General features: G+C 32.2%; 1 protein-coding gene across 1 annotated transcript in view; it reads left to right on the plus strand.

Annotated features, from left to right (window-relative positions):
• LOC105176972 overlaps nucleotides 3,831-10,197 on the plus strand; it is a gene marked incomplete in the record, with an annotated part of 9,023 nt that continues 2,656 nt past the window's right edge. The window contains 14 exon segments of the mRNA XM_011099974.2: nucleotides 3,831-3,990; nucleotides 4,085-4,148; nucleotides 4,335-4,443; nucleotides 5,042-5,104; nucleotides 5,273-5,370; nucleotides 6,468-6,534; nucleotides 6,611-6,682; nucleotides 7,073-7,234; nucleotides 7,338-7,411; nucleotides 7,496-7,593; nucleotides 8,572-8,679; nucleotides 9,065-9,162; nucleotides 9,662-9,799; nucleotides 10,182-10,197. Of these exon segments, the coding sequence (XP_011098276.1) occupies nucleotides 3,921-3,990; nucleotides 4,085-4,148; nucleotides 4,335-4,443; nucleotides 5,042-5,104; nucleotides 5,273-5,370; nucleotides 6,468-6,534; nucleotides 6,611-6,682; nucleotides 7,073-7,234; nucleotides 7,338-7,411; nucleotides 7,496-7,593; nucleotides 8,572-8,679; nucleotides 9,065-9,162; nucleotides 9,662-9,799; nucleotides 10,182-10,197 (1,237 nt within the window).

A 10,197-nucleotide genomic window follows, 5' to 3' on the forward strand; every position in this document is an offset into this window, starting at 1 on the left:
GAATATATCATTTTTAGTTTTTTTTTCTAATTTAAAAATTATTATAAAATTAAAATTGCGTGAAATATTTAAATATATTAATTTATATATGTATTCTTTTTAAATATAAAATAGCTGAGAAGAAATAAAAATATTTAAATATAAAAGAAGAGAGAGAGATGTAAAGTTGCATAATGGCATCTTTTTTGTGACAACTCGCCACGACAAATGCGACAAAGCCGCGCGGGAAAATGGAATTTTGCACTCTTGCCCAAGACCAAGAAAGTGAAGACAAACATTATGGATAATTATGTTTTACTTTTTTAAAATTTGATATAATTATATATATATATATATATTCTGTATAATTTATTATATTTAATCTTCTTAATGTTTATTTTTATCTAATAAATTGATTCATTAGTTAGTTAAAATTTACTAAATTTGTTGATATTAGCAAAAATATTTAATGAAGGTTAATATTTATCTCGATTGACTTAGCACTGATTTATTGCAGGTCAAATTACTACAAAGCTTTAAAAACACCACAAAATGAGAAGAAAATGGCTATTTTTTCCCCGTCGAATGAAACTTCCATTAATTCTAATGATTTTATTAACGAAAAGAGTAGAAATTTCAAAAAGAATAACAGTTTAAGACCAAAATTGCAATATAAATTTATTTAGGATTAAAATTGCATAAGTGGCTATGTTTGAGATAAATATTATATTTATCCCTTTGTGTAAATAGACCATAGATCAACGAGGTGTAAATATAATTATCCCTTTTAATAAAATGTTGGATATGAGATAAGGTCGATATAAATCAGAGAACAAAATTGTCACGGACATGTAATAATTAGTAAATAAGTCATTCATTCTAAATAGGGATTTTTATTCACTTTTTGATAGTATCAGTAAATTCGATAAATTTGACTAATGAATGAATTTATATGTTAGACAGAAATAAAGTCAGGAGTACTAAATGTAATTTTTAAAATCATGGAGGATATACATGTAATTACACCAAACCTCGGAGGAGGACGCTATATGACTTATAAATGTTAAACGAAATAGAAGATATAATAAGATTTAAAATACAACATTCAGTTCGTGTTACTAGGAATCTAAATGTAATTTTTAAAATCATAGAGGATATACATGTAATTACACCAAACCTCGGAGGAGGACGCTATAATTATCCTATATTTTAATTTAAGAAAAGATATTCCACATATGACTTATAAATGTTAAACGAAATAGAAGATATAATAAGATTTAAAATACAACATTCAGTTCGTGTTACTAGGAATTTGCGATCCTTACCCTCAAATCCCTTGATCCAGACCCCAGATAATTTTATAATTGGTTGGATTGAAATTAATTATTTCATATTATTAAATTTAAATAAAGTAAAAAGATTTTATCGCAATATATATACTAGTTATTATCGTACGCAAATCTTGCAAGCATCTAAAAAAAATTGATGTGAGATGACAATAAAAAAATTATTAAAATAATAAATTATAATAAATATAAAGAAGTAAGTGAGAGAAAAATATGAGTAGTGGAGGAAAAAAGGTATAATTGTGAAATTATTAGAAAATATTGAAATTACTAATTTGACCAATTTCTTTTAAAGGGATGAAATGAAATAAAGGGTAAATTTGGACTTTTAAAATATTAGTACGAAAAAAGATTTTCTTTTATAATAACTAGCAGTCCATGTACACGAGATGCGTGGACAAATAAAAAAAAGTTACAAAGTGTAAGGGTAAACAATATTAACACCTCTGCGATTAGGCCGAAATGCACGCTTTCTTCCTTTTATAGAATTGCAGCTACACATCAAGAGATTATAGTTGTAATTATAAGTACACTCCCTATTTAAATACAAAACTTACACAAACACCCTTTAAAAAGTGACACTAATATCCTTAGGGTGTGTATTTGTAATTTGAAAAGAGTAGAGGGTGTTTGTGTAAACTGACCTACCTCATGGGGTGTCAATGTAATTTACCCAAAATATTAATATACAATTGTGTTTAAATTATGCATTTTAGTCATTTTTAATACAAGATACGATACAAATTTAGCGTGAGTTAAGAAAAAAAATGAAGTTTGTGAGAAGAACAAATAGCCGTGAGGTGAGAGAAAAAAATAATTGTGATTGTGGGTATATTAAATATATAAAAGTTTGCGTGGAAAAAAAAGAACAAAGAGAACGGGTGAGAGATTATGGAGTGGTTTGAAAGAAAAAAATGAATTAAGGGGTAAATTACTATTCTAACCCAATTTTATTTTAAGAGAAAAATGAATTAAGGGGTAAATTTGAATATTCAAAAATTGATACGATATAGGAACTTTTTTCTATAATAGTATATGTATATCTATATTAGTTGTTATGCCACAATGTCGCTGCGTTTATATAATAAATAATTATTTATATTTTGAAATATATTATTAATATTAAAAAAGAAAAAAAAGAAAGAAATAAAGCCACAAAAAAATTAATTTAAGGGTATTTATTTGCATAATAATAAAATTAGTATTGTGGTGTTATATCTGCTATTTATGAGAGAAAAAAATATTTTTTTTTATATAATATATATATATATATATATATATATTCATGAAGAGAGAGAGGGGATGGTTTGGTCCCACCTTATTGGTCAATTTGGGTAAGCAGGGCCAGGGCATGCTGCTCCTCAAATTCTTATCCTATTCTCTCTCTCTTTTTTTTCTTAAATGTTAATTAAATTTATAATTTAGTCCCTAATTTTATAAAATTAAATTTAATCCTAAGTATATTATTATTTAGTCCTACTATATTTTTAATATATTCAAATTTCAACTTATATATAATTAATTTATGATAAATTTAATATTTTTTAATAATTATCGACGTACCCTATAATTATGTACAAAAAATTTACCAATATTACAAAGACTCAAGGTCATATATTTATATTATTTATGCTTTATTATTAAGTGAGCTCACCCTTTGGGTGTCTCAACTTTTTGATTTTTATAATATTATTTTATTATTATTTTTTAGTTTCTTTTACTTGCAGATTGTCCACTCTTCTCCACTTGCACTATTTTTGACATCTTATTATTTCCTTGTTATTTTAAGTTTTAATAATTTTAATTTTTTAATTAAAATTTAAATATAATTTTAAAAATAAAAATAAGTTTCTAAAATTATTATTGGGTGTGCCACATGCACTGATATATATGATCGAAGAGGGTGGTTTTTATTTATTTATTTTAGTTTTTCACTTTCTATATTCATAAATTATTAGTTTAATAAAAATATTATTATATTTACACACGCATCAAATATGTATTTCCGACTAGCATACTATAATAAGTCAAATCAAACACATAGCAAATCAAACATAGCTCCTAAATTTTAAAGTTTTCAAGCACGATGAAGTGTTGCATATCTCCCGTATGAGGTTGATAATGACATAACGTTGGCATGTTGCACTTCGATTCGGTTGCAGAGGTTGAGTGGTTCACAAGTCCAAAGGCTTATGACGCTTCAACCAAAACATACAGTATATCATATAATGAATTTTAGATCATGCAGCACATTTGATCTAAATACTGAGCTTATGGGCTATCTAGTAAGCCCGTTTTATTTTCTATTATTAGATTGGATAACCAGCTCAATATACTATTATAATATGAGTATAAATTGAGGGGTAAAATGCAATATATTGTTTTTGAAAGATAATACGCTAAGAGTGTGAAATTTGAGGACTAAAAATATCACTTAGGTCTAAATTTATATTTACGTCCATTTACTGGGACTAACTGCTTATATAAATATATTGAAGGACTGAATTGTAATTACTCCTTTCAACATACACACTCTCCAGTCTCCACCGCTTCCCAGTTTCTGCACTCAGCTCGTGTATACTTTGGCAGCAAGCCATGGACGAAGAATTCTCCGTTGATCCCTCTCAGCTGCTCGAAGCTGCTTCCGACTTCGCTCATCAACCAGGTTTCCTTCAACTCTTCTGTAACATTGATGTGTGTTATTTTCTGTATGTATACGTGTATTTCTCTGTATGTATAGGCTGACCCGATGTTTTCAGGTGCTCTTTCCGATGCTTCAGCTCAGGAATTTCTCACCCGGTTCCCTCTCCCTGCTATTATCGGGTAAATTTCTAAAGGCTTTCCCGTTCTAGTTCGCTGAATCGTCGCAATCGTATGTATAGCTCATAAACACGCCGAAAATGGACTCTTGTTTTCAGGAAATTGTGTTTTTGGTTTTTGTTTTTTTTTTCTTGTCGTGATTTGTTGAAGTTTATGGTGGTATTATCATTGGATTGAAAATATGAATAGTGCTCTGCAAACCAATGCGGATTACCCTGGTCTGGAAACTGCTTTGGTGGATTGTTTGGAGAGGCTGTTCAGGACTAAATATGGAGCATCACTCATCCCGCATTATATGGTATGGTAATAATTTCCGTGAGTGGCAATTATTCTGTAGTTTTTCTAATGTAAGTTGAGTAGGGTGCTAGTGTAGTCTTCCAACCATGATATTGCTGTTTGTTGGAATTAATCATTACATATTACCTGTTCAATGTTGAAATTCAGCTACCTGGTCGAAGTAATTTTTAAATTTTGTTTGTTCATTGGCTATCTCGCTTGATACACATCGTTGGGTACTAGGCTCAGTGCTGTACCCCGGTATATTACTTGTGATGTATTAGATAGACATAGCATGAAACCTATGAAGTAACTCGTGATTTGTTAGTCGAATCTATTATTTCTAGTCACTTTATTATCTGATATTTTGGTTCCAGATTAACCTGTTTCTGAATTTATGTGCAACAATAAAGATGAACACATTTACTTCTCTGAATCTGAAGTCCTATGTATGAGTCATTAGTATTTGTTTCCATTCAGTCTATGAGGTTTACCTGTTAAATCTTGATAATGAATTTGGGGTTCTCAGTTCTGTAGGTTTTCTTATTTGGGTTATTAAGCTTTAGCGAGTACCAGTTCTTCTTTTTAGTTTGAATTCTTATATTATTTATATGTTTCAGCCTTTCGTCTTAGTTGGTCTTGGGACGGATTCTCAGAAAGTGAGACGTCTGGCCTGTATAGCTGTAAGTATATGATCTTGTTTTTCTTAAGCTTATACATCAAAAGCAATTTTGATTCCGAAGAAAACAGGATACATTTTCCAATTTTTGATCTCATATTGCTAGCTTCATTTTGGCCCACATTACTGAAAAATATTAATTCTAAATATGGCATGATAATCATTCTTTCAGATATCATGTCTGTTGGGACATACAGATAAGAGGATTGCTGTGCAACTAGTTCTTCAACATGATGTTTATTCCCATCTGCTCAGTTGCTTGACTGATGGGTAAATTCCAGAGTTTTTGATGTGCACCTACATTTACTTAATCTCGTAAAATATAATTGTATACTTGTATACATCATTAATTCAATCCTGTGACGTAATACTGTGTATTACATCGATTCGCCTTATGACATATGAGCTGCTTTGTGATAAATTCTTCTGTCCTAATTCTGTGCTGGCTTCTTTTTATTATTCTGTCCTTTATTTCATAGTGTGTTCTTATTATTCTTAATGTAGAGAAAAGTACGGGCGAAAATGGGTGGCCAAGATAATTTTGGTTGCTTATCTTCCCTTCAAAAATAACTCTGCAAGCCTAAGTTTGGTTAAAGGGATTGGATATTAGCTGTCTTATTTTTGGATGATGAATTGTCTTATTTTCTAATGCATTGCAAAGATAAACAAATTCCAGAATTTTGTGGACTCGGGTACTCAGACCCATATTTGTGATTTCTTGACTCACATAATAAATTCTCTTGTCAGATGCCCTCTTTCTCATATACCCTTTCATTCACAAGAGGATGAAATGAAAAGAGGATCAGTTATAATTTAAAACAGAAAGTAGGCATACATAGCACATTGGTGGAGATGGATTGTTGGGCAGCACCATGTTGCTGATCTATCATGATTATCTTTAACTAGATACCACCATAATTCTGATCGGTTGCAGTCCCGAAATTTGTGTCCATGCTTGTCCAATGATTATGTTAATGAGCAAGAAATAAAAAAAGTTATGTAGAAGCGGTGGTGTTGTATTTCCAACAGGTTGCAAAAGACATTCTGAAACTCTTCTCGTCTGACAAAATGTTACTTGCAAAATGTGCTTTATATTAGGTTGTATACATGGAACAACGCTGCACTAAATTGAGGAATTCGTATTCCCTCTACTGAATAGATGAAGCAGACATCAAAAGTTCTTCCATTTATTTTGACCCTAAATTCACTTCTCTTTATTAAGATATCAATTAGTTTCTGAAGCCATATGTGTTAGGGTTTTATGTGTGAAATAGTGTTTTATGCTTGACTAGAAAAAGTTCTTCTCCTTGGCATTTTTTCTTCTTGTTATCTGAAGCATGAAAAAACAAATTTCCTCTTTGCTCTAGTGATGAACAAGTAGCTACTGCAGCAACAGAGGCAATTAAAAATTTGGCTGGCTATCCAGAGGGCTTGGTACTTACCTCTTGCTGTCTCTTGTCTGTGATCATGATTTGTTGACAGTGTGTATTGATGATAATTATTTCTCCAGGGGATTGTCTTTCCTGCAAGTGTTAATGAAGCTACACACCTTGGGAATCTGGCAGCAAAATGTTCATCTCTGGTATATTTTTAAATATATGTAAATGATGTTAATGTCCGCCATAAGATGTTCATGATCGGAATATTGTTAAATATACGTAACTGATAGGTTCGAGTATACATGTGTGGAAATGGACTATAAGTTCCTATTTCTTCACAAGATCTTTTGTTTGTAGTTCTACATCGTCATAATGATATCTTTTATTGGGGTTGCAGGGGTGGGGTTTGGCATGCCGAATATTTCTCTAGGACATGTTCTTTTTATCATGTTGCGAATTCACCTATAAAAGGCTTGCTTTTACCTGGCTCTATCTCACGCTTTATACTTTCATGTGCTAGTCTGCTGTAACTTTTGTTGTGTTTGAGTCATGATTTTTTAAATTCTTCTTTATTCTGTTTGGAATGTCTGAAGGGAAGAGTTCGAGTTCTAGCCTTGATAGTAAAGCTCTTCTCCATTTCAAGCTCAGTGGCATCAGAAGTGTCCAAATCAAATCTTCTGAGTCTATTGGAGGCAGAAGTCAGAAATACAAATGACACTCTTGTCATTTTGAGTGTGCTGGAACTTCTATACGAGGTGTGTCTCTGATCCTAGACAATAACGTTTGTTAGGATTTTACCTTTTCTTTTTATTATCATTATTGCTTAATATTTTGTCAAATTTCTGCTTTATGCTGAAGTTGACGGAGGTTAGGCACAGTACAGAGTTTTTGTCAAAAACCAGCCTTCTTCAGCTGCTTAGTTCTATAATCAGGTTGGTTAAGAAATTTTATTTCATCTATGTATTATCTCTTCATTTCCCTAATGCATCAGAACAACTTTCAACGGTACTTCTTAGCAATGGTGCTGCAGAATCCATTTTAAGATCGAGGGCAATGATGATTGCTGGTAGACTTCTGTCCAATGAAAGTGCTTTTGCATTCATTGATGAATCTAGTAAGCTAATTTTTCTTAATCTACTCTGGATTCTGTACAGCTAGAATGTATTACATTATTCCTGGAGGAATCTGATTCATGATCTTTTAGGATTGATTTATAGGTCAAACATCCTTAGTTTGTCACACAGCAATTCATAAACACTATCATTCAGTTTGAAAATAGAAAAGAATCTGTCCTCATTTCCGCAGTTTCACTTAAGCAAATTCAGTGACCAAAATGAGCTTCCTTAATCAGAAACCTAGGGTTGTAAGATGAAGCAGTTTGCTATTCCTTTTGTTATGCTGGGCTCTATACGTAAGTGCAGATAGTTCTCTTTGGTATTGACCTTTAAGTCAGAAAATGTATGTTCCTAGCGTGTTACTCCTGTAAGGTCAGGATGCTTAACATTAGTTTATGGTTAGATGACCCTGTGGGAGGAAGGCATAGACAAAATGTGGGTAAGTCAATCTCGATGCATAATGCTTAACTTTTATAATTCATTTGTAGCTATGTAAAGCCTCTATGCTTCATGTATAGTATAAGCAATTTTTGAAGAACAATGCACATGTTCCTGTATTTTTTAGTTCATGCAATACCATAATTAAACCAATACACATAATTTCACTTCTTCATTTTTTCATAAGACTTTTGTGCAAGTACATCTCATGTCTGGAAATCAAGAGACAAGAAAATAGTGTTAAATTATTTTGACTGATCAATGAGGCAATTTCTTTGTAAATCATTGATTTAATGATAAATCCCGTGATTGTACTGTCCTAGAATATCAATTTTGAGTGGTTGAGGGTAAAAGCACTTCAATGAGTTCGTTCAAGAAAATTTGATCTTCGCTTTAAACTATGCATAATTTGACCAACTTTTCACATGAATATTCTGATATTTGCCAGATTTAATCTGAACTCCACTGATGTCGATATTAGGATTTTCGCTTAATCCTGGAGAGAAGTTTGTGTTTGCTAATGCTCATTTTCAATATAGGTTTTAGAACTGTTCTTTCGGCTATTGATAGGAGGTTCGAGTACCTGGAAAGTCAAGATGCAGATGAATGTGAATGTGCACTTGAAGCATTGGGTCAAATTGGATCGTGTAAGTTATCCATCCAAATGATTTATGTTGCAGAAGTCAATTAGCTTTGTTTTCTTGTTAAATTCCTCTTTCTGCCAGTGGTTTGACTGAACTTGTCTAAATTTTTGGATAACCAAATGATGACTACATGAAATGGTTGAAACGAAGAGTCAATTTTTTTGCTCGCGTATATAAATTGATTATGGCGATAGTGTGACTTTTTCCTCTGAATAGATACAGCTGTATTAATTCTCTTCTGAAGTGAGATCTCTTCGGCATTTTCTTTTATCAGAACATCTACCTTTTCTCATTAAGCGTTCTGTAGGTTGTTTCCTGCATTGTTGCTAGAATTTTTTAAGCTGTTTGAGCTGACTGATGTTACCTCATTCTGTATATGATGCTTCAGCATTCCAAGGAGCGACATTAGTTCTATCAACTTCACCTCCTATTGCTAGACATGTTGTTGATGCTGCTTTTGACCGGCAACAACATGGTAAACAGCTGGTGAGTACACCCTATGTAACTTCTGGAAGTGTTTCAAATGTATTTATGGTCTTAATATTGGTAAATTATAATTTTTTTCGAGTTAAATCCTAATTCATGAGAAGGGTATTGAACGCACCCTGCCAGGAAAGAAGTTTGTAATGATCCAAACACAGTATGTGTTAGATCCAAACCTAGTATATGTTAGTATGGACATGGAATATGTGATGTAGGCTGGATGATATCAAGCAGTGTTGGATGATGGGGTTTCTTGGCAGAAGTATCTGCTTGCACTTTTTGCAATTGCCTCGTTTGAGATTACAGACAACTTTCTGGAATTTGTTCCCTATTTCCAGTCATCATTTTTCCATCTGTTTCTAGATTTTGGGGAAAGGAGGAGGGGGGCATATTCTATTGCAAAACTAAGGAGGTCACAAGATACATTGTTCATCTGAAGCATTTTTATGTGCTTTGATCTGATTCATGGTCTAACTGAGACTGGTATTCAATGGACACACAGGCTGCCTTGCATTCTCTTGGAAACATTGTTGGTGAAACACGTACCGGAGATACTATGGTGCTGAACAGTAGTGCAGAAGAAAATCTTAGGAGCTTAATTTATGATAAAGCGTCCAAAACATCTAAGCTGACTCCTTTGGTAAGTTGATCTTTTTAGCTTCCCGAGAGACTTGCATGATATAATGCTTTGTCTTGGCCTCTTCAGTTTAATACTTTTTGTTTTTGTTCTTTTGACTGCATGACAGTTCTTGGGTTAGTAATTAAAAATTAGTGGGCAGCAGATGTCAAAGAACAAAGAGAGATAAATTATAAAGTTTAGTCAAAGACTCTAACCTTCTGTTTTAGACTATGTTGCCTTTGTTGATCCTAGTTGAACTAGAATTCAATATTTGACTATACGTCTTTTGGGTCAGTTATTTTTTCAGTCCAGAAATGTAAATTAACACTCATGTTAGTCGCCTGTTGTAATAGTTCTCCTGCCTGCATAATTTGACTTATCATATTGCTGAAAATTGTTTCAGGGCCTCCTCCTATCAG

Source organism: Sesamum indicum, linkage group LG14, assembly GCF_000512975.1.
Source record: "Sesamum indicum cultivar Zhongzhi No. 13 linkage group LG14, S_indicum_v1.0, whole genome shotgun sequence".
Taxonomy (NCBI): Eukaryota; Viridiplantae; Streptophyta; class Magnoliopsida; order Lamiales; family Pedaliaceae; genus Sesamum; species Sesamum indicum.